The 25211-nt window shown below is 36.0% G+C and overlaps 1 protein-coding gene across 6 annotated transcripts in view; it reads left to right on the top strand.

The window, feature by feature from the left end:
* ATAD1 (ATPase family AAA domain containing 1) overlaps positions 1-25211 on the top strand; it is a 65416-nt gene that overhangs the window by 33892 nt on the left and 6313 nt on the right. For 4 of the 6 annotated variants that reach the window (XM_045361172.2, XM_005565878.4, XM_005565880.4 and 1 more), the window contains exons 6-8: positions 6581-6687; positions 12052-12141; positions 15670-15720. In XM_045361172.2, coding sequence (XP_045217107.1) covers positions 6581-6687; positions 12052-12141; positions 15670-15720 — 248 coding nt within the window. The remainder of the gene's footprint in view (positions 1-6580; positions 6688-12051; positions 12142-15669; positions 15721-25211) is intronic. The other 2 variants (XM_045361173.2, XM_074002162.1) reach the window with 1 other exon arrangement.

The raw sequence follows: 25211 nt of genomic DNA, 5'->3' as shown, positions 1-25211 counted from the left end.
ATGTTTTCCTGCTTGGTGGTAAATTTGGGCATTGGGCATCTTTTAGCATGTCAATTAGTCATTTGGGTTTTCTTATTTGTGAATTCTCAGTATTTCTTTGGAGTTATTTGTAGTTTTATTTTGTTGATGTTTATTATGATTACACCTATTTTCTAGTTTGTTTATCTTTGTTTCTGATATTTTTTATTTTTTTACAGTTGTCTGTAGTCAGTATTTTTCCTTTGTGGTTTATACTTTTTGTATCTGGTTTACAAATACCTTCACTATCCCCATAAATGTTCTCTTTTTAAAAATTATATGTAGCATGAGATAGGAATCTAATTTCATTCTTTTCCAAAAAGACAGCAAACTAGACTATCCTTTGCTGTATGTCATGACTTTTATATTAATGGACTCTTGCTACATTTTATGGATTTATTTTTGTTTTGTTCCTGGTATGTATATTATAAATGTGTATAGTTATACAGTATTATTAGTATTGGGATATATATTTATATAACTTTATTACTGTACTTTTGAATTATATTTTATTGTAGTTACATTTAGTATGATAGGCTATGTAAACATATTGAGAGAAAAACAGATACAGATATATAGTATAGCTTTGTTTTGGTTACTGTTTGCTTTATGTATCTTTTCTCATCAGTTTACTCCAGTTATTTTGGTGTTTTGGTGTGCATCTTGAACAGAGGAGTATATAGCCGGTTTTTTGTCTTTGTTTTTGTTTGTTTTTAAGACAGCATCTCACTCTGTTACCCAGGCTAGAATGCAGTGGCATGATTATGGCTCACTGCAGCTCAACCTCCCCAGGCTCAAGTGAACCTTCCACCTCAGCCTCCTGAGTAGCTGGGACCACAGGTGTGTGCTACCACACCCCACTAATTTTTGTAGAGTCAGGGTTTCTCCATGTTGCCCAGGATGGTCTAAAACTCTTGGGGCCAAGTGATCTGCCCCGCCTTGGCCTCCCAAAGCATTGGGATTACAGGTGTGATCTACCACACCTGGCCTATTAGCTATATTTTCTAAAAATTGTAATCTAAGCTTCCCTTTAACTGGGAAGTGTGATTAGTTTGATTTTATTATGATAGCTGAGATAATTCAGATTTCTTTTTTAAATTTTTTTTTTCACACTCTGTCACCCAGGCTGGATTGCAGTGGCACAATCATGGCTCTCTGCAGCCTTGACCTCCCCAGCTCAAGTAATCTTCCCACCTCAGCCTTCCAAGTAGCTGAGAATATAGGCGTGTGGCACCATGCCCTGCTAATGTTTTAATTTTTTTGTAGAGATGAGGTCTTACAATGTTGCCTAGATTGGCCCCAAACTTCTGAGCTCAAGTGATCCTCCTGCCTCGGCCTCCTAAAGTGCAGGGATTATGCCACCTAGCTGATTTATTTCTGCTATATTATTTTTTGCTTTTAATTTACCAGTCTAGTAGACTTTTTTGCTTTATTCCCTTTTTCTTGCTACAGGTTTAGAAGTTATACATTCTTTTACTTTAGTGAAATGTTTAGAATATCAACTTAAAAGTCAAAGGTAATCTCTACCCTCCTCCCAAATAATTCACAGAGAACTTAGAACTCTTAGGTAATAATAATATCTCATCTCTTACATGTTATTGTTAAACATTTTATTTTTCTTATACCTTCTATATTGTTTTATACTGGCATTGCTTGTTTAGTGCCACGTTTGCTAGGTTTTTGGCTCACCATTGCTTCTTTGATCTTGTCTTTTCTAGATTTAACTTTGTTTTTACTGAAGTCTTTCAAAGTTCTTTCAGCAAAGGTTGTATAAAGAGTAGATTCTTTCTGCGTGTGAAAATGTGTTAATTCTACCTTCTCTCTTAAATGATACAGAGTAACTTTCAGCATCTTAAAGCTACAATTCCATTGCATTCTATTCTTTCTAATCTTGTTGCTTTTGAGAATTCTCCTTATTGCCCTATATTTGTAAGTAATCTATCCTTTCTTTCTAGTTGCTATTAGATTTTTATGTCATTCTGCTATTTAAGTATGGTTTTCTTCTAGGTCTGCATTTATTTTCATTTAGCCTGCTAAGCCTTACGGTGGTTTATCTGAGGATGTGTGACTTTCATTAATTCTGGAAGATTTCTCAGCCATTGTATATCTTTGCATGTTGCAATGCTCCCATTAAAAAAAAAAAAAAAAATTCTCAGGCCAGGTGTGGTGGCTCACATCTGTAATCCCACCACTTGGAGAGGCCAAGGCAGGAGGTTTCCTTGAGTCCAGTAATTCGAGACCAACCTGGACAACACGTGAGACCCCATATCTACAAAAAAATACATAAATTAGCCGGGTATGGTAATGCATGCCTCTAGTCCCAGCTACTTGGGAGGCTGAGGTGAGAGGATCACTTGAGCCCAGGAGATTGAGGATATTCAGTGAGCCAAGGTCATGCCACTGCACTGCAGCCTGGGCAACAGAGCAAGACCCCATCTTCAAAAAAAAAAAATTCGTAATCTCTTTCATTTTGAGTCATTTCTACAGTTTGTCATTTAGTTGTGTACTATATTTAATCAATTCTAAAACATACTTTTTTTTTTTTTTTTTACATTTTAGCATCTTCAGAATTGGGAGAGCATGTTACAATTGAGTTGGCAGCATTTTAAGTTTCTTGTTGGTACATAAAATAATGGTACAACTTAAAAATAATTCAATTTTTGAGTAGGTTATAAAAAGCAATTCTTTCCTTGGCTATATTTAATCTTTCAACCATTGGGTTTGTTTTTTGTTTATTATATTTGAACTTTAGAAGTTCTGTTTAGTTCTTTATAAAATGTTTCCCTTTTTTATTGTAGCTTGCTCTTTTAGAATTTCAATCCCTTTTATATCTTTAGAATTTTAAGCATATTATTTTTGTACAGTTTTTGAATTGCTCTTTTCTGAAATTCTAATTTTACTTTATATTGACTCTTTTTTTATATAGTGGTTTGTTTCCTTGTGTCATTTGTAACATTAGATGGCTTTAGGCTTGTTTTTATATGAGAATTATTTGTTGCCTAAGAAGATCTAGAATACTTTTTCTGTCCTCTGCTTAGAACTTCAGGGGTCTGATCGTTCAAAACCAATTTTAGATAATTCCTCAGTTTGTGTGTTCCCGGACTGAATGGTGGTACAAATTTAGACTTCATACCTGAAAGAGACTCCCCATGGTCCTAGTTTTTTATGTGTAAGGAGGACATTTTATCCCTCAGAGCCCAGGCAAAGATGGACAAGTTTCCTTGTACAGTGATGAGCAGAATTTTTTTTTCTTGTCTACCCTTTCTGTGAGTGTTAATCCTTCCAAGCATCTTGGCTTCAGCCTGTATGTGGATGTTAACAACAAAGCAGAACCTTTTGATGCTATGTATGTCTATATGCATACCTGCTGTGTTTACAAACACACAGTGGCATAATCACGTCAAGGTTTTCCAACTCTTATGTTCAGTTCCACTTTTTTCTGAACTCTGGGATTTTTTTTCTTTGTTTCTTGCAACCTCATATCTTCATTAACCTTTTCTAAAATACATTAATAGTGTTTCTTTTTAATAATGGTTTTAAGTTTGCAGAATTGAGCAGAAATCATATAGAGAGTTCCCATATGCCCCCCAGATATATAGTTTCTCCTAGTATTAATCCTAGCATAAGACATTTATTAATGAACTAGTATTGATACATTATAGTTAACCAAAGTCCATGGTTTAAGGTTCATTCTTTGTGTTGTACAGTTCTTTGGGCTTTGACAAAGCATATGTTTTTTATTTATCATTACAGTCTCATACACAATAGTATCAAATATTTGTCCTTCCCTTTTCGTCCCAAACTGCTGGCATCTGCTGATCTTTTTTACTGTCTCTATGGTTGTACCTTTTCTGTAATGTTACAGTTGGAATCATACAATATATAATCTTTTCAGACTGACTTCTTTCCCTTAGCAATATGCATTTAAGTTTCCTCCACATCTTTTCATGATTTGATAGCTTATTTTTATTGCTAAATAATATTCTATTATGTAGATGAACCACAGTTAGTTTTTTCATTCATCTATTAAATGACACCTTGTTTTGGGCAGTTAGGAGTAATGCTGCTGACAGCATCATGTGTAGGTTTTCCTGTGGAAACAGGTTGCATCTCAATTGGGTAGAATACCTAGGAGTACAACAGCTGGATCATATGGTAAAATAATGTTTAGCTTTGTAAGAAACTAGCAAGCGGTCTTCCAAAGGGGCTGTACCATTTTGCATTTCCACCAGCAATAACTGATGTTCCTGTTGCTATACATCTTCTCTAGCATTTGGTTTTATTAATTTGGGGGATTTTAGCTATTGTAATAGGTATATAGGTATCTAATAGTTTACCATTTTTTAAATTTGTATTTTCGTAATGACACGATGTTGAGCATTGTTTCATATGCTTATTTGTCATCTGTGTATCTTTGTTGAGGTGTCTGTTCAAATCTTTTGCCCATTTTAAAACAACTAATATTTTTTATTGTCTGACTTTTTAATTTCTTAATTGGTACATAATAATTGTACATATGTATGAGGTACCTATGCAATGAGTAAATCAGGCTAATTGGAATATCTATCACCTCAAAGATGTATCATTTATTTGTATTGGGAACAACAATTAGGTTATTATCTTATTGTTGAACTTTTAAGAATTCTTTTTATATTTTGGGTCCAAGTCCTCTACCAGGTATGTGTTTGCAAATATTTTTTGCCAGTCTGTGACTTGTCATTTCATTTCCTTAGCAGTATCTTTCACATAGCAGGAATTTTATTTTATTTTTATTTTATTTTGTTTTATTTTATTTTGTTTATTTTATATATTTTTTTGAGACAGAGTTTCACTCTTGTTGCCCAGGCTGGAGTGCAGTGGTGTGATCTCAGCTTACTGCAATCTCTGTCTCCTGGATTCAAGTGATTCTCCTGCCTCAGTCTCCCAAGTAGCTGGGATTACTGACATTTGCCACCATGCCCAGCCAATTTTGTATTTTTAATAGAGATGAGGTTTCACCATATTGGTCAGGCTGGTCTCAAACTTCTGACTTTAAGTGATCCACCTGCCTCGGCCTCCCAAAGTGCTGGGATTACAGGTGTGAGCCACTGTGCCCAGCCAGGAATTTTAAGTTCAACTTACACATTTATTTTTGATGGATCATGCTTTTGGTGTTACATATAAAAATTAATCACCAAGTCCAAGGTCACCTAGATTTTCTTCCATATTATTTCCTAGAAGTTTTAGAATTTTGTGTTCTACATGCATATTTGTGATCCATTTTGTGTTAATTTTTGTGAAAACTACAAAGTCTGTGTCAACTTTTTTGCTTATGAGTCCAGTTGCTCCAGCACCATTTGTCAGATGTGCATTTACTTTTTTAAAAAAAATAGCACCTTTCAATCTTATAAAAGAAAATTGTTTTCCCCTTTTTAAAAAAAAATCATTTCGTGTTCATTGTAGATAATTTGGAAGACAGAAAATAAAAGAGAAGTTAAACTTGTCCTTAAATCCATCCCTGAGCTATAACACAACGTAATTAGCATTTTTGTATATTTCCATAAAAGCTTTTTTACCATGTATAACATATGTATGTGCATTCCAGCATATATGTTTTAAATCATTTTCTGTCCTACATTTTTCTGCTTAATAGTGTTTTACGCATTTTTCCGTGTTGTTTTTGTTTATTACCAGGAAACTGCATGAGAAAAAAGTATGCGACCCTATAACTAAGAACGCAGTGGGTTCAGGTGACCTAGAAAGTTAAGAGGCAAAATGCACAGGCTTTCCTCTGAGATACCACATAACTCTTCCAGCCTCTCAGTACTAGATCCTTCATTTTTCTTACGTATGTTGTCATGAATGTATTTTTAGAGAAGAAACGAAAATTATGAATGATCGTGTTTTAATTTGCCTAATAATTTACCAAGTTTATTGTATCAGAATAATGTCTAAAACACGTAGCCCAATTTCTTTGTAATCTTTCATAAAGTTTTCAGCTTTAAAACAATTTTTTCTTTTATATTCATTTTTCTTAATTGACATAATTACACATATTTATGGGGTACAGAGTGACATTTCAGTGATCAGTATATAGTGATCGGATCAGGGTAATTAGAATACCCATCATCTCAAACGTTTTTCATTTCCGTGTGTTAGGAACATTTGAAATTACATAAAGAGTAAATAAAATAAGGCTAAGCATGGGGGCTTATGCCTGTAATCCCAGCACTTTAAGAGGCCGAGGCAGGAGAATCACCTGAGGCCAGGAGTTCAAGACCAGCCTTGGCAACATAGTGAGACCTGTCTCTACAGAAAATAAAAAAAAGTTAGCCAGGCATGGTGGCACGTACCTGTAGTGCTAGCTACTCGAGAGGCTGAGGCAGGAGTATCACTTAAGCCTGGGAGTTTGAGGTTGCAGTGTGCTGTAATTGCGCCACTGCACCCCAGCCTGGGCAACAGAGTGAGACCCTGTCTCAAAAAAAAGGGGGGGGTAAATAATTAATTCTTAATTTCTAAGGTTAAGGACCTTTTACTTCTAGATTATTCTTAATTTCTAAGGTTAAGGACCTTTTGCTTCTAGACTCCTTTCTACGAAACCGTTCAAGTTCTGACCATGAAGCAACAGCCATGATGAAAGCTCAGTTTATGAGTCTCTGGGATGGATTGGATACTGATCACAGCTGCCAGGTATTTGAATAAAATCTGCCCTCAACTTGTGTTGGTTTTTTTGTTCTTAATAGAAAATTTGCTGGACTACTTCTTATGCTTTTGTACAAACTTTTTTTCATAATTATGTACACTTATGACTAAGTGATAAGGATCCAAAAGAATATGTTTTGTATAAACTTTATCCAATTTGAGGACTTCATGTTTACCAAAACATTAGTAGATTGACTAAATGCCCGAAACAGACGCAACAGAAGAGAAAACACCAGAGTAAAGCCTGTCCTTGGAATTTTCAGAACCTACAGTGCTAAGGAGAGGAAGTGACTAGTGTCTGTGGGTATTGTGTACATTTTTTAAAAAACTGTTCTTTCTCTTTTCCTTGACTCTTACTTGACTTTTACTGTAATTCCTTATAGTCTTTACTCTCAATTCTTAGTCACTTCCCTGATTTTCATTTGACAGAGTTCATTAGTAGCTGAAACTGACAACACTTTCTCACTTCTTGTCACCTAAGCCTATCTTTAGGATCCCAATTTTATACAAGACAGACTTGTATCCTAGGCTTTGTCTCTTCCTCCTGTATGGCTGTGAAACCATAACTTGTTCCCTTGTTATGTGACCAAAGAGAAAGAGCTTTATTTTTCAGTTTTCCTCTTTAGGTTCCCAGTTTTCATTTATTTTTTTGGCCTCTGAATATTCCATGCTTTCTTGTCAGCTCAGTGGTTTAAAAGAAGGTTAAAAAGAAGTTAATCTGGCATGTTTGTTTTTTCAGCCAGATTGCTGGAAATAAACATCCTAGAACCATTTTCCTTTTTTTTTTTTTTCTTTTTTTTTTAAATGAATCACTTATATCTCATGGAATAGTTAACAGTGTTCTTTTTGTTTTTTTAACTTTAGTATTTTCTCTTTTTTTTTTTTTCTTTTGAGACAGAGTCTCGCTGTTGCCCAGGCTGGAGTACCGTGGTGCGATCTCGGCTCACTGCAACCTCCACCTTCCAGGTTCAAGCAATTCTCCTGCTTCAGCCTCCCAAGTAGCTAGGGTTACAAGACGTGCACCACCATGCCCAACTAATTTTTGTATTTTTAGTAGAGACTGAGTTTCACTATGTTGGCCAGGCTGGTCTCGAACTCCTGACCTCAGGTGATCCACCCACCTCACCTTCCCAAAGTGCTGGGATTATAGGCATGACCCACTACGCCTAGCCAACTTTAGTATTTCCTATTTTGTAATCTGTTTTTGCCTTTTTTAAAAAAAGTATTATATTTAGAATTACTTCTTTAAAATTCAGTTGTTATTTCTTCAATTATTGTTTATTCTCCATGTTTTATCTCCTTCTGGAATGCCAGTTGGATATATGTAGGACCTTATTTCTATTTCATGTTTTGTTTTGTTTTGTTTTGTTGAGACAGGGTCTCGCTCTGTTGCCCAAGTTGGAATGCAGTGGCGTGAACATGGCTGTCACTGCAACCTCAACCTCTTGGGCTCGAGTGATTCTCCTGCCTCAGCACCCCAAGTCTCTGGGACTGTAGGTGCACGCCACTGCACCTGGCTAATTTTGGTGTTTTTTTTGTAGAGACAGAGTTTCATTAATTTGCTCAGGCTGGTCTTGAACTCCTGAGCTCAAACAGTCTGCCCGCTTTGGCTTCCCAAATTTAGCTGGCATTACAGGCTAAACCACTGTGCCTGGCCTATTTCATGTCTTTTTTAACATCTCTTTCATATTTTCTGTCTTCTTGTGCTATGTCCTGGATAATTTCTTTTCCTTTCTTCTGGTTCATTTGAAGTTCTTCTACTATCTGACTCTTTCATTGAGCTTATTATTTCAAGTATTATATTTTTCAGTTTTAGAAATTCTTCCAGATTGTTTTTCAAATCTATGAGGTCAGTTTTGATAGGCTCTTGCTTATTATTCATGTTTCTAATTGGATTAGAAAATCAGAACCCTGGCATCAACAAGCTGTGTGACCTTGGCCAAATTTTATAATCACTCTGTATCTGTATAGAGGGAATAATATCTATAAAAAGGGAGGATAGTATCTACCTCAGAATTGTTATGAGGAATTAATCTGAGGAAGTACATAGGCTTTACCGCCAGCCTTAGCTTAATTCCTTTACTTCTTTGCAAAATTGTAGGTTAATTTATTTGAGTCTTTTAAATATTTTCTTTTTGTGGCCAGAGGGCTTCAGGATCCCTTAAGCCCACCGCATTAGCATAAGTCAAAAGTCTAAACAACATCATTCTCAAGAAGAAAATTAAGCCATATGTCCTCCTTCTACGTTATGTTTGTGAAGGTATAGTTTTATTACAAGGAACACATCCTTTAGTTTTTGTTGAATGGTTAGAGAAAAAACATAACATAGATAAATTTAGGTAACATTAATGGAAACATTTTTCATTAATAATTGGTTTTGATAAATCTGTGGGGTTTATCGGTTGCCAAAAACTAATTATTCTCCCTGAGAAATAATACTTAAAGCACCTAGACAATTGGATAGTTAGCCCATGTAAGAGAAAATATCTTAATATTATGTACCCTGTCAGAGCATAGTGTTCAGTTATTTTCAGCAGGGGATACAGCAGCAATTGGATGAAGTATTCTCCAGAGCCACTTCATCCAGAGCTCCACAGTGTGATTCTGGTACAGCATAACTTACAACAGAGTTTTCAGAACCAAAATTCCTTACTGCACTAATAGCAATTACAGTTTTCATTATGATGAGTTTTGATTTGAGAGAGTAAATGAAGATGCTGCTTTTTTATTAAACTGCAGTCACTTTTTAACCTTTATTGTATTTTGGGGGGGTTAAAATTGATATTACTAATTTTGAGTAATAGTTTTAGACATATTCTACTTTCATATGAACCAGTTAGCTCTTCTCTAGAATTGTCTTTTCTATGATTATGGATAGAGCCCAGTACCCTAGCTAGCTTTCTTGTAATATGGTCACCAAGGAAATAGAAATAGAGAACGGCTCAATGAAACCCGTCACTGTTTCTGGAAACCTTAGTAACTGATGACATATTTTTCATCTTGAGAGACATGAGACATAAAAGATAGGATTTTTAGGGTATTCATTGATGAAGTTAAAAGTTTTGAGATGTAAATTTAAGTCTGATTATTTTAAATGTGAAATGATAAAATTATCTTCATGTGTTAAGATTTTTTTAAAACTTTTATGTTAAATTCAGGGGTACATGTGCAGGTTTGTTACATAGATAAACTTGTGCCTTGGGAGTTTGTTGTACAGATCTTTCATACCTAGGTATTAAGCCTAGTACCCATTAGTTATTTTTCCTGATCTTCTCCCTCTTCCAGATGAAGCTGGAGACCATGATTCTTAGCAAATGAATGCAGGAACAGAAAATAAAGATTTTTTTTAAAATTTGAACAACTAACACCTAAAAGGAGCATTGCTTTTGTTTCTTAAGTAGTAAAAAATTACTGTCGCTTCCTGTTTTAAATTTTAGCTCATTTCTATTGAATTAATATATATGAAAAGGTTCTCTGCTTTTGCTGCTTAAAATCACTCCTTAAAATTTGCTGCTTTATGTGAAACTACAAGTGATTTCAATCACTTTTGTTTTTTTATGAGTATCTGTTATACATAGTCAATGTTCCAAGTTTTACTAGTTTTATTTGGATTCCTTGATTGTTTTTTAGTATTCCATCCTCTCTACTGGCTTTTAAATTTTGTTTTGCTTTGTCCTGTGTTTCTTCAAATGCTGCCCATTTCCCTTTTTTTTTCCCCGAAATATTGACTTAACCACAGTGCCTTTTGTGATTTTTTTTTCCCTTATACTCATTCATTATCTTATGCTTTTAGTTCATTCACCTACTTTTAAGATTTGTTTATTTTAAATTTGGAAGAAATTTTTTCTTTTCTATTAATTTTATTGAGTTGGAAAAAGTCAATATTAAGAGGCCGGGCATGGTATTTCACATCTGTAATCCCAGCACTTTGGGAGGCTGAGCGGGGAGGATCACTTGAGCCCAGAGGTTTCAGACCAGCATAGGCAACATAGTGAGACCTCGTCTCTACTAAAGACAGAAAAATCAGCTAGGCACAGTGGCATGTGCCTGTAGTCCCAGCTACTCAGAAGGCAGGAGGATTGCTTGAGCCCAGGAGATTGAGGCTATAGTGAGCCATGTGGGTGGCACTGCACTCCTACCTGGGATACAGAGTAAGACTCTGTCTTCAAAAAAAAGAAAGAAAGAAAATAAAGAAAAATAGGTATGAGCATTAATATTTTGATTTTAGGACCACTTAACACAAATACAAACTTGCATTATGTTGTGTTGTGAAAGTAACATTTTTCAAATTTGTGTTTATATTTTCTTCCTCTAGGTGGCAAACTCTCACAGTTAATTGAAAGTAATTGGGCTCTGAGGCTCCTGAATGTCATTCAATGTAGAGTAGAAGTAGAATATAAGATTTGGATTATTTCAGAAATGTAAAACCTCTTAGGGAGAAATAAGATAATGTTAGAGAAATGTATTTCCATGGAATACCAATAAATTTCACTTTGGATAGCAGATGTGTATTGTTACTGGGTTATACTGAAGTATCAACAGTAAAGGTAATATTGACGTCTTTCAGAAATTAACTTGTTTAATATATCTTTGTTTTTATTCATGTTTATTTTTAAAGTTCCTTTTTTTTTTTTTTTTTAAATCTCTATGTGCTTTATAAGTAAGTGACGTAGACCTAGAAGTTGGCAGGGCTGCCAGCATTTTTAAAAAGAGTTCTTCCCAGCATTTTGATGTTTGGTTATACTCTGTTATCTTTGTTTAAAATTGGATTACTTGATACTTTATTTCGCATTAAGAAGATACCACCTGCAGTGGGGATAGTACCATGATACGATGGTGTGAAATACAAGAAAAAGTACACAGTATCTATTACAGTTACCAGAATCTTCAGACTTATTAAGGGGAAATGATTCTTTCCATATAATATTATTTAAGGACTTGAATTATCCCCCCATACTCCCAAAATGTATACCCAAGCTATAACATAATGGCTTTCAGTCATTCAATATGTGTTCATTAAACAACCATATTTTGCAAAATACAATAGTTTTTTAAAAGCAAATTTTAATAATTCTTTAGTAGCTATTTGCAACTGAACATTACATATTTTAATTACTAGAAAGACATGAAGTGAAATGCATTAGTTTTCCAGTTTCGCTATTATTTGATTTATTTAGGATTAACTTAAATTTATACCTGTAAATAGTTGAATAATAGTGAATTAAAATCAGATTTCTTACAAAGGATTTAGTTAAAATACCACTTAATTTTTAAAACTAAGCCCTAGTAATAACATTCTTAGAGGAATATAATTGGTAGGTTTAACACCTTCTGCTTTCTTTATACACTTAGGTCATAGTAATGGGAGCTACCAATCGTCCTCAGGACCTTGACTCTGCTATAATGAGAAGAATGCCTACAAGGTTTCACATCAACCAGCCTGTAGGTAGTCTTGATTGATATTATGAAGAGTTAAATATTCACCTTTTTTATAGGTCTTTACCTTTAATTTTAAGAAGGGAATGTTTTGTCATATAGGGCTACTTATGACAGGGAAGGAATGGGGCAAAAACCCTGACAGTAGCTTCTTTGTCCTTTCCACTCTCTTTATTTCTATCCTAAGATTAGTGTTACTTGCTTCTCTTCAAAGTATGTATATATATAGTTATCTCAAGTTTGCCTGGCTATTTTAGTGATTTACTTTAGGATGTAGGAAGTTATCTATATAGGAAGATACATAAGAAAATCTAGGCCGGGCGCGGTGGCTCAAGCCTGTAATCCCAGCACTCTGGGAGGCCGAGGTGGGCGGATCACGAGGTCAGGAGATCGAGACCATCCTGGCTAACACGGTGAAACCCCGTCTCTACTAAAAAAAATACAAAAAACTAGCCGGGCGAGGTGGCAGGCGCCTGTAGTCCCAGCTATTCGGGAGGCTGAGGCAGGAGAATGGCATAAACCCGGGAGGCGGAGCTTGCAGTGAGCTGAGATCCGGCCACTGCACTCCAGCCCGGGCAACAGAGCGAGACTCCATCTCAAAAAAAAAAAAAAAAAGAAAATCTAAATTACAGTTTTGGTTTAGCATAGAATAGAATTGGAGAAATTTGTCTTAAATAATTATTCTATTCAGAAGGCCTGGCATGAACAACTGGGATTTATTTGATTGAGTATTGGCAGATGTAGTTAGTGCTTCCCTGATAGGATTAATGATGCCGGTAGATATCATAGTTTACCTTAAGAATACAAATGCTTAGATGGTGTTAAACCAGTTCTGCCTTCTTTCTAGCATTTTTTGTTAGTTAAGAAGTACCCTCTAGTAGATGATTATGACTTACCAGCGCACTATAATTTTGGCACAGATCTTCAAATCTTGAATTCTGTCTGCCTTCAGATTGCAAAGGAAAGAAAAAACAGATTTTACTAGTAGAAAATATGTTCCATACAATCAGCATGTTACATGGTTGCCATTTAGTGGAACTAACTTTTAATTCCATTTATAATCTGGCTAAAAATCATTTGTCACATTCATATTCTGTAATTTGTCAGATTGGTTTTTGGTAGTAAACATGATCTCTGAAGGATCGATGGTTATGGACTCTATAAAATTACTCTGATCAACTCTTTACTATAGCTACCACTCTAATAAAGTGGTTAAGTGTGTGCACATCCTTAGAAAATTTACCCAGTGAATCAATGAAAAGATTTTTAAACTTAATTTAGGAGACTATAAAATTTATTTAGTATGATGGTTTTTTTTTTTTTTTTTTTTTCAAGACAGAGTCTTGCTGTGTCGCCCAGGCTGGAGTGCAGTGACGCGATCTTGGCTCACTGCAATCTCTGCCTCCCAGGTTCCAGTGAGCCTGCCTCAGCCTTCCAGTAAGCTGGGATTATAGGCGCCCACCACCATCAGCTAGTTTTTGTATTATTAGTAGAGATGGGGTTTCACCATGTTGGCCAGGCTGGTCTCGAACTCCTGACCTCAGGTGATCTGCCTGCCTCAGCCTCCCAAAGTGGGATTACAGGCATGAGCCACCACACCTGGCCTAGTATGACTAATATTTATTGAGCATTAATATATGTCAGAGACCTGCTAAGGTCTGGTGAATGGGACATGGGCCTGGTCCTCGAAGAACTCTGTTTTGGAGAGGCAGACACAGAAATAAATAATGTAAAATATGCTTTATGAAGGTATGTTTAAAGAACTATGAGAGCCTGAGATGATGATGAAAACTAATATTCTGTCAGGGAAGTCCATGGAATTTCCAGAATCCAGCTGGACCTTGAAGGATGGTAGGAATTTGATAGGCAAATGAGACAAGGAAGGGCTTTCCTGCCAGAATGAACAAAGTCAAGAAGCTGTGGAAGCACTGTTTAATGGTGAGTTCTAAGGGTAGTTTGGTGAGTGCACCAAGGAATATAGATGGAGAGGAGGCTGGAAAGGTAGACTGCTTCTGGGTTTAGGTGAACTTTATATGCTTTGCACAAGAGTTTAGATTTTATTTTGTAAGCGAGACTTCAGAACATTTTTTTTTTAATTTGTTTACTTCATTGATTCTGAAGATCATTTGTAGAATCTCTATCACTAACCCAATAGTTAGTATAATGGACAATTTAAGGTTTTTTATTTTTATTATTATTTTTTAAAGACAGAATCTTGCTCTGTCAGCCATACAATTATAGCCCACTGCAGCTTTGACTCGTGGGCTCAAACAATCTTTCCACCTGAGCCTCCTGAGTAGTTAGGACTATAGGCATGCACCACCACATTTGGCTAATTTTTGAATTTTTTTATAGATGGGGGTCTCACTGTTGCCCAGGCTAGTCTTAACTCCTGGCCTCAAGGGACCCTCCTACCTTCGCCTCCCAAAGTGTTAAGATTACTGACATGAGCCACTGTGCCTGGCCAGCTAAGGTTTTTGATGTACAGTAGAATAGAACATAGGATACAGTAGCATGGAAAGTAGCCAGTATTAAAGTTGTAAATTTAATATGTCCTGTGAGTAATCAAAATGGGTTGTAACAGGTTGTATCAAATTTATTATAAATTTGTATAGTGTTAACAAGAAATGGAAACTTTGTAACCTCCATTTCATTCCATTGTTAGTGAATATACTTTATAGGTTAGTTTTTTTCTTATGTAACTTAACGATGTGAAGTGTATGGTTAATCTTAAAACTTTTCTCCAAGTGAAATGTTTAACAAAAAGTATTTATTGGTGATCATATAACATATCAAATTAACCTTCCTACTTGACATACTTGAATTACAAAAAGAGCAGGGTTTGGTTTGTTTTTCAGGTAATTTGATTTGGTAGTCATTGTAACTAGCTCTGTTTTGTGATGTTTGTGGGACTAGGGGTAAGTTCAGCCATGATAGTTTTAAAAAGCATCTATATTGACTATATAGCTGAGGGATTCTATAAAAGGTGCTAAATGTAGTTTGTATTTATTGTATGGTGTAAAAATAGGAATTGTCACTGGGGGAAAGCATACAGACATGTAAACAAATGTATCATCACTAAATTAAAATTCACTAATATAAATTAGTGGTCAAGAAGGAGGAGGAAATGGAGGAACTGAGAAGTTACTGTTGCTCTCTCTTTAAATTACTGATAATAAATTTTATAATGAGTTTTCATGAGTTTACTACATGAAGGGAAAAAAATGAAGATTGCTGAAGTATAGAGGGAAGACATTATAGTCGTAGATATTCATTTACTCATTGAAGATTATAGGTGTGTTATTTCCCAAACGTTGTACTAGGCACTGGGGATGAGAGTAAGAAGAGACAGTTCAGTAGGAGAACCAGAGATGATTACTCTAGAGTCTTGAATCTAGTTGCTTTGACCTCTTCAAAGTTTCTGTCATCTCCTGTAAGTATTGAGAGAGACTTTAGAAGGGACAAAATATTAGGAACACTAATTGATCTTCTTTAAAAAATAAAAATGCTAACCAGAAATTATCCTGCTTTTAGGCTTTAAAACAGAGAGAAGCAATCCTGAAACTCATCTTGAAAAATGAAAATGTAAGTAGAAAATAAAAATTTTTTCCCCATCCTATAAATATGATGTTCATAAAGTTATTTTAGAGAAAAATGAGGAAGGAATCTGAGAATGATATACTCCAGGGATCCCCAGCCCCTGCAGCCACAGACTGGTACTGGTCCATGGCCTGTTAGGAACTGGGCCACACAGCAGGAGGTGAGCTGTGGGCTAGAGCTCCACTTCCTGTCACATCAGCAGCGGCACTGGATTCTCATAGGATTGCAAACCCTATTGTGAACTGTGCGTGTGAGGGATCTAGGTTGCTCGCTTCTTATGAGAGTCTAATAATAAATGTAATGCACTTGAATCATCCCCAAACCATGCTCTGCTCCTCCACTTCTCCAGGTCTGTGGAAAAATTGTCTTCCATGAAATCGGTCCCTGATGCCAAAAAGGCTGGGGTACTGATACACCTTTGAACTTGACCTGAATCCTTTTGGTTGCTTATGTAACTCAGTAACTATGGTATATGTGAGTTAAAGATACTTTTCTTATGTTTTTAGAGCCATGTGCTTTTGTATATGTGCATTAAAATGCTCTGATAATTTTCAGACTAGTCTCTGATTTTATGTGAGATACATTTGTGAAAACATAATTTTTTTGTTGTTTTTTACTTAATTGCATTTTTTAACCTTTCCTGTGGTGATGAAAATTGCAGTATTTTTTGAAGTTGAAATTTAAATTTAAGAAGTGATAATCAAAATCTTCAATAGCTTTTGTGTTTAATGTTTTTTTGGTCTCATGGTTCAAAAATTAAAGTATTTATATTTAATAATATACAGAGAAAATCTTCTTCCCTGTTTTCCTGTATATATTTCTTTTCTTTTCTTTTTTTTTTTTTTTTTTTTTTTTTTGAGGCGGAGTGTCACTCTATAGCCCAGGCTGGATTGCAGTGGCGCAGTCTCCACTCACTGCAACCTCTGCCTCCCAGGTTCATGCAATTCTCGTGTCTCAGCCTCCCGAGTAGCTGGGATTGCAGGCATGTGTCACCACACCTGGCTAATTTTTGTATTTTTACCATGTATTTTTTGTATTTTACCATGTATTTTTACCGTGGTTTCACCATGTTGGCCAGGCTGGTCTCGAACTCCTGGCTTCATATGTTATTTCTCTCTCCTTTTATTTACTTATTTTTTACATAAACTATCAATAACACATGCACACTGTTCTGTGCGTTACTTTTTTTACTTATATTTGAGATCTTTCCATATTAGCATCTAGTATCCTTATTCTGTTGTCTCTCTTTGTTTTTGCACTACATAGGATTCCATTGTATGGACATTCTGGAATTTAGTTAATGCCACATTGAAGGACATTTGGATTGATTCTGGTCTTTCACTATTATAAAAATTCTACATTTAATAGCCTTGTGTGCATGTGATTTCATACTTGTGCAGGAATATTAGTAAAGTAAATTATCCAGGAGCAGAATTGCTAGATCAAAGGTTAGAGTGTTTATAATTTTGGTAGCTATTGCCAAATTGTTCTGGTTTACTCATATTCCTGTAATAAAGAGTGCCTCTTTTCCTGTAGTTTTGCCAACAGAATGTTATGGAACTTCATGCCAACTTGATAGGTAGAAAATGGTTATCTCTCTGTTTTTTTGTTTTTGTGTTTTTTTTTCTTTTTTGAGATAGGGTCTCTCTCTGTTGCCTAGCCTGGAGTGCAGTGGTGTGATCAGGGCTCACTGCACCCTTAAACTCCTGGGCCCAAGTAATCCTCCCGCCTCACTCTCCCAAGCAGATTACAGGCATGTACCACCAAGCCTGGCTAATTCTTTTTATTTATTTATTTATTTATTTATTTATTTATTTATTTATTTTGTTGAGACAGGATCTTGCTTTGTTACCCAGGCCGGTGTTGAACTCCTGGGCTCAAGCAGTCCTCCCTCCTTGGCCTCCCAAGGCTGGAATTATAGGCATGAGCCACCACACCTGGTCAAAGGTGGTTATCTCATTAAAGTTTTAATTTGCATTCTTTAGGGATGGAATGAATAGTGTATATTTAAGAATCATTTGAATTTTTTTTCTGCGAACTGTATATTCATATATTTTGCCCATTTTTCTATTGCAGTGCTCCTTTTCATAATAAACCTATAGGAACTCTGTGTATTATGGAGATTTGCCCTTTGTGTGATTTGAAAATATTTTTTTCCAAGTTGTCTTTCAATTTTATTGGAGTTTTCTCTCCCCCACCCGCCCCCAACTTTATGGCTTCTTGATTTTGAAAGGCCTTTCCCACTCCCAAGTTTATAAAAGAATTTTCCACACTTTCCAAACTCTTGCTACCTGTTTTCCCAAAACTTGATAACTGCATATAATTGAGTAACATGGTATTCCTTTTTATCCCAAACTTAACATCTAAACTCACTGTTAGAACTCACTATATAAACTAATAAATCAAATAGATTCTGATAGTGAATGAGCCTTAGTAGAGATGCTACTTTTATCAAAATACTTGTATTTGTATGGCTTCCCTCCTTCCTTGAATTACCATAAACCCCATGGCTAATTCTTCTCTAGCCATGCCCTACTTCCACACTTCCTATTTTTTCCCATTATATCTCACCTGTAAATGTTTTAGTTGTATCTCTAAAAGAAAAGGATTCTTTTTTTTTACCCTAGCCTAATTGCCATGTTATACCTATCAAACAATTGACAGTAAGTCATTATTTTCATTATCCTAGTCTATGTACAAGTCTCTGATTATCTCTTTTTAAATACCTTTTTTTAACCATGTATTTGTTTGACTCAAGATCCATATGAATTTCCTAATTTGCAATTCTTTGATAGTTTTTATGTCTCTCTTAATTTATGGGTTATAGGTTCTTCCCTCATCTTGCTTCCTCCCCCGCACCCACGCTTTTAAAATTATTTACTAGAGAAACTAGGTTGTGTTTGTCCTGAGTTGTCCACAGTCTGGGTTTTGCCGATTGCAGAGGAGTAGTTGTTCCTCTAAAATTGGTAGTTGGATCAAGAGACCAGATGAAGTTCAGGTTGGTGGGGAGGAGACACAGGACAGGACAGCACAGCTTCATAGGCAGAATTATATTCTTCCATCAGGAGAAACATAATATCTCGGTGGCTTGTATGTTTTACATTTAACTCTTTAATATATTTGGAATTTAGGTACATGATATGCAGTATGAATCCAACTTTGGTTTTGTTTTTCTGGATGGATACCTACTTGTCCAACACCCTTTTTTCTTTTTTTTATTTTTTTGTGACAGAGTCTTGCTTTGTCACCCAGGCTGGAGTATGGTGGCGTGATCTCTGCTCACTGCAACCTCTGCCTTCCAGGTTCAAGTGATTCTTGTGCCTCAGCTTCCCAAGTAGCTGGGATTACAGGCACGTGCCACCACGCCTGGCCAATTTTTTGTATTTTTTCATAGAGACAGGGTTTCATCATATTGGCCAGGCTGGTCTTGAAGTACTGAGCTTAAGTGATCCACGTGCATCAGCCTCCCATAGCACTGGGATTCCAGGCGTGAGCCACTGTGCTCAGCCCATTTTTTTTTTTTATAGCCACTAGAGATGCCACTTTTACCAAATTCTCATATGTATTGACTGTTTCTGGACTTTAAATTCAGGTCTTGGTCTTTTGTATGTTTATGCCCTAGCATCATACTGTTTTAATTATTGAGGCTTTGTAAGTTTTAATATCTGGTAGAACTGTATATCCCTTGTTGTCCCCGAGCCCCAAGGTTATTTTAATTCTTTTTCTCTGCATAAATTTTAGAATCAATTTGTCTTATGTAGGAAAAAAACAAACATTAATATTTTTGGTGGAATCTCATTTAAGAGTATCTTTTTGATGTTGAATTTTTCTGCCCAATGGCATATATGTCTTTCTGGGTGTTTACTTTTGTGTCTTTCAGTAGTGTTCTAATGATTTATTTATTTATTTTTTAAAGAGATAAGCTATCTTATCAAGCAGAGTTCAATGGAACTTACAAAAAAAAAAAAGAGATAGGGTCTCACTTTGTTCTCACTCTGTTTACCCAGGCTGATGTGTTGTTTTTTTAGGGTCTCACTGTATTACCCAGGCTAAAGTGCTGTGATGTGATCATAGTGCACTGCAACCTTGACCTCCTGGGCTCAAGTGATCTTCCCACCTCGGTCTCCCAAGTAGCTAGGACTACACGCATGCTTCACCATACACAGCTAGTTGTTTTTTGTTCTTTAAAAATTTTTTTGTAGAGAAAGGGTCTCACTATGTTACCCAGGCAGGTCTTGAACTCCTGTCCTCAAGCTCTCCTCCTGCCCTGGCCTCCCAACGTGCTAGGATTATAGGCGTGAACCACCATTCTCAGCCTGTTTCCTTAAAAACATATCAAAATAACATATAGTGTATGCAAGAGTTTAAAGAACCTAGCAAATTACAAAGATTGGGATCAGTGGTTATGAATCATTTTGGAGGAAGCGTGTCATAGGGCCCTTTAAGAATGAGATAAAAGTAGTCTTTTCTAAGAAAACTACATATGTACATGAAATATGTACACTTTCAGGGAAATTCCTAAAATCCTTCATGTTTTTTAGGTAAGGAACTTTGGTCCTAGACAAGAAATCAGTAAAGAAATCAGCAACCTCTGCCTCCTGGGTTCAAGCAATTCTCCTGCCTCAGCCACCTGAGTGGCTGGGATTATAGGTGCGCGCCACCACACCCGGCTCATTTTTATGTATATACATATATTCTTAGTAGAGAAGAGGTTTCACCATGTTGGTCAGGCTGGTCTCAAACTCCTGACCTCATGATCCGCCCACCTCAGCCTCCCAAAGTACTGGGATTACAGGCATGAGCCACCACGCCCGGCCGTCTTTTAATTGAATTTTTGGTAGCTGCTTTCAAAAAGACATTGTGTAATCCTGTCACTTTGAGAGGCCAAGGGAGGCGGATCACCTGAGGTCAGCAGTTTGAAACCAGCCTGGCCAACATGGTGAAACCCTGTCTCTACTAAAAATACAAACAAATTAGCTGGGCATGGTGGCTGGCACCTGTAACCCCAGCTACTTGGGAGGCTGAGGCAGGAAAATCACTTGAACCCCAGAGTCGGAGGTTACAGTGACCCGAGATCGTGCCACTACACTCCAGCCTGGGTGACAGAGTAAGACTCTGTCTCAAAAAAAATAAATAAAAAGTGTAGTTGTAGTACTGTTTAGATAAAACACAATTGGTAAACCTTTAGCAGTGATAGACACCAGTGAAAAGTTTAGAGAAGAAAATAAAGGGGATAGTTAACAAGTTCCTTTGAATTAGGATGACTATGGTGTGGCTAGAAATTTAACAGATATTAGAAGGTAGTTACTGACAGTTTTGGAGACTTCAAGTTAACCAGTACAGTTATTTAATTTAAACCATTTTGATGAAGGATCATATTGCATGACTGGAAGTTTATAAAATTTTTGAAATATAATGTGGTCTAGTGTAGCTGGAGATGATGCAGATGCTTTACATATAGCTGATTAATATGAGTATAAGTGATGAAATTTAAGCCCTTTTTCTTGTAACATAGCCATAAATTACACAGGTTATTTAGTTTCACATTTAAACTTAAGAAGTTACTCATGTCAGTGCTGGGCTTGATGACTCATGCCTCTAATCCTAGCACTTCTGAAGGCCATGATGGGAGAATCACTTGAGGCCAGGAGTTTGAGACAGGTCTGGGCAACATGATGAGACCTCACATCTACAAAGAAATTTTAAAATTTAACTGGGTGTGCCTAGCTACTCGGGAGACTGAGGCAGGAGGATCACTTGAGCTTAGAAGTTCAAGGCTGCAGTGAATGCACCACTGCATTCTAGCCTGGGTGACAGAGCAAGACCCTGTCTCTAAAAAAATAAATAAATAAGAGGAAGAAATTATACATGTCTCTAAAGTTTAGTATTTAGTGTTCTGCTTTCTGAAATAGTACTGTCTTTTCTTTTAGGATTATGTTTTTCATAGCTACAGGGAATTTTTTTTTTTTTTTTTTAAACGGTCTCTGCTTTGTCACCCAGGCTGGAGTATGGTGGCACGATCTCAGCTCACTCTAGCCTTCCTGGGCTCAAGTGATCCTCCTACCTCAGCCCCCTAAGTAGCTGGGACTATAGGTGCATGCCACCACACCCAGCTAATTTTTTGTATTTTTTAGAAGTGGGATTTCGCCATGTTGCCCGGACCAGTCTAGAACTCTTGAGCTCAAGAGATCCACCCATCTCAGCCTCCCAAAGTGCTAGGATTACAAGCATGAGCCATCCTGCCCAGCTACAGGGAATTTTTAGTAATTCTGTTTCTTATTCATAAAACCACAAAGTATAGTTTCTAATCAGTTTTATGTTGCAAAATATGAATGCTCCCTGGGTAACTGCTGACATGAGAACATCTTGTCATTTCCCACTGGTTGGTATTTGTATGCTGAAGGATTACTGCTACTTCAATAAAATCTGAAGAAAATTCATTTAATTTTGTTAAAGATGCCTCAAATCAGTAGCACATATATTTATTTGGTAAACTGAGCACCATCATGCTTATACATTGTGGAGCTGAATGAGGGTTGTTTGTTTTTTAATTCACATGAACTTCCAGAGTTTGAATTCTTCTTCTCTGAATAAAAGATTGAAACTTTTGAAATGATACCGTGTTCTACTCTTTTACAATTCTTTTTTTGATAGGTACTCCTTAACATGATTCACTTATTTTAAAAAGATAGTGTAGTGATTTTGGCTTAAGGTTTTAAGTATAAAAAGAATTAGCACTGATAAAATGTATACCCTATGAAAGTATTTTGTCTGAGTTTAAGGAGGTAGCTTTTTTCCCTATACAAACTGACCTGAATTTACTTTTATATGATATAGCAGCAATAGTTGTTTTTTGTTTGTTTGTTTGTTTTGAGACAGAACTGAGGGTCTCCTACATTCTAGCTGACCAGCCTCGTCATTCTAGCCAGACTGGAATGCAGTGGTGTAATCGTAGCTCACTGCAGCCTTGAACTCCTTGGCTCAGGTGATCCTCCTGCCTCAGCCTCCTGAGTAACTAGACACCCAGCTAGTTAACAAAAATTTTTTTTGTTGAGATAGGGTCTGTATTAGCCCGTTCACAAACCACTATAAAGAACTACCTGAGACTGGATAACTTATGAAGAAAAGAGGTTTAATTGACTCACAGTTCCATAGGCTGTACAGGAAGTATGGCTGGGAGGCCTCAGGAAACTTACAATTATGGTGGAAGGCGAAAGGGAAGCAAGCACGTCTTACCATGGCAGAGCAGGAGAGGGAGAGATTGAAGGGGGAAGTGCCACACACTTTTAAACCATAAGATCTTGAGAGAACTCACTATCATGAGAACAGGGGGAAATGTGCCCCTATAATCCAGTCACTTCCCAACAGGTCCCTCCCCTAGCATTGGGAATTAAATTCAACATGAGACTTGGGTGGGGACACAGAGCCAGACCATATCAGGGCCTCATAAGCATTTGCCCCAGCTGGTCTTGAAATAAAATTATAAGTGTAAAATGCTTAGAATACAGAGATGTTATTTACAAATATACTATTAATGGTGGATATAATAATAAACAACTGCACATAAGTAAGTATCATTCTTTCAAGCTATTTTCGCAGTCTGTTAACTTATTCTGCTGTTGCTGCCTATATTCAAAATCTTTTTAACTTGGGAATTGCTTTCAGAGTTGCCTAATGAAAAGGTTCTCATTATTTCATGGTTTATCTAAAAGTTATTTTACAACAAAATGAGCTACGTTTAGAGTGCTTGCCATGTGCCAAGCATTTTGGTGAGCTATACATTGTTTTATTTAATCCTCATTTCTCTAAGGAGTACATATTAGTCCTATTTTTACAGCTGAGGAAACTGAAACCCAGAGAAGTTATGTAGTAACTTGCCCAGGATTACACAAAGAAGTGATGGAGCCTACTCGTAACCATTAGGGTATGGTACCTCTTAATTAAATCTTGCTTCCCCAGTGACGGGAATCTTCTTTTCTTTGTTTTCTTATACTTGGTTGGTTCATCTTTCTAACTGTATCATCTTGTCAGGCACAAGATTTGTGAGTGGTTAGAACATAGGGTGGCCCAACAACGGACTGGTCAAAAGACAGGAGGAAGTGTTGGATGTTTAATTTTTAACATCTCATAGTATAGTTTGGAAGGCTCTGTAAAGTAGTTTGTTAAATGTATGAAATATTTCAAACATATAAACAAATAGCCCTATTATCTTCCACCCATATTTAACAGGCAATTTTAATGTATTTCCACATTTGCTTTATATATATTTTTTTAATTAAGTACAACCTTAAGCAACCACTGACCATCTCCCATTATCACCATCATTGGTAAACTGCTGTCCAGGAGTTGATAGAGTGTATCAATCCCATGAATATATGTGAACAGATACCTAATACATGTGTATAGGTATATGTTATTTTTATTCTTTTTACCAACAGTAGAAAAATTAGATCCTTGTATGTGTCTTGTCTCTTAAGGACACATGAGAAGAGTTTCTCAATTCACAAAAAATTAAAAACTACAAAGGAAAGAGAATAGAGAAGTCTGACTGTAATCAGACTTAAAGCTTCTGTATCACAGGATAACATGAACAAAGTGAAAAAACAAGCCGCAACCAAAATATTTGCAACCCTATAACCATCAAAGGACTAAGATCTAAATTATATACATGTATGTACATTAGATCACAGGTGCTGTCACCAGTCCTAAGAACTCACTGATGTGGCAGTACATGAGACATAAGTTAAAAATCTTCCAGTATTGTGAATTTGCCCATTTTTATATGTAATTAAATAAATTTTTGCTGTATGTTTTGAGGCCATGTTACATGTATGTCTACAAGTGCAGAATTGTTATATTTTTCTGGTGAAATTTTTTAATCATTATATAATGGCTTCTCAGTTATTCATTTTGAGTAAAAATCTGATGTAACTAGAACTACATTAGCTTTCTTTTTATTAAAAGCTGATATCTTTCAGCCTTCTACTTCCTGCTTTTCTTTGTTTTTATTTCAAATGTAACACAAAGCCTGTTTTTTCCCTTTCAGCATCAGTATGTCTTTTATAAACTTCAAACAGCTACATTTTGGGTTCTTCTGTATAAAATCTTTTACCAGCCAAGTTTAGTCTATTTGCATTTATGGTGATTACTCATAAATTTGGATTCATTCATTATTATTTTAATACTTATGCTTTTTCTTTGCTTATTTGTCCCCCTCTAGTCCTGAGTTTGTTAATACTGTTCTTGTATTCTTTATTCTGTTTTTCTCCCTTCCTCTGTTGGTTTGGAAATTACACATTCTCTTTCTTTCCTTTAGTGTTACCCTTTCTGTCCTTTAGTGGTACCTATGTATTTTGACATACATAAATAAAGTCTAAGTTAATAATATCCGTATCCTCTTTTTAATGCTTTAATTGTAACACTTTAGAATACCTTAATGTAGATGTCTCCTCCGTTTTACATATTCTTATTATATA

Source organism: Macaca fascicularis, chromosome 9, assembly GCF_037993035.2.
Source record: "Macaca fascicularis isolate 582-1 chromosome 9, T2T-MFA8v1.1".
Classification (NCBI taxonomy): domain Eukaryota; kingdom Metazoa; phylum Chordata; class Mammalia; order Primates; family Cercopithecidae; genus Macaca; species Macaca fascicularis.
Note: the sequence above shows the minus strand (reverse complement) of the source record. Positions and strands in the feature narration are given on the sequence as shown.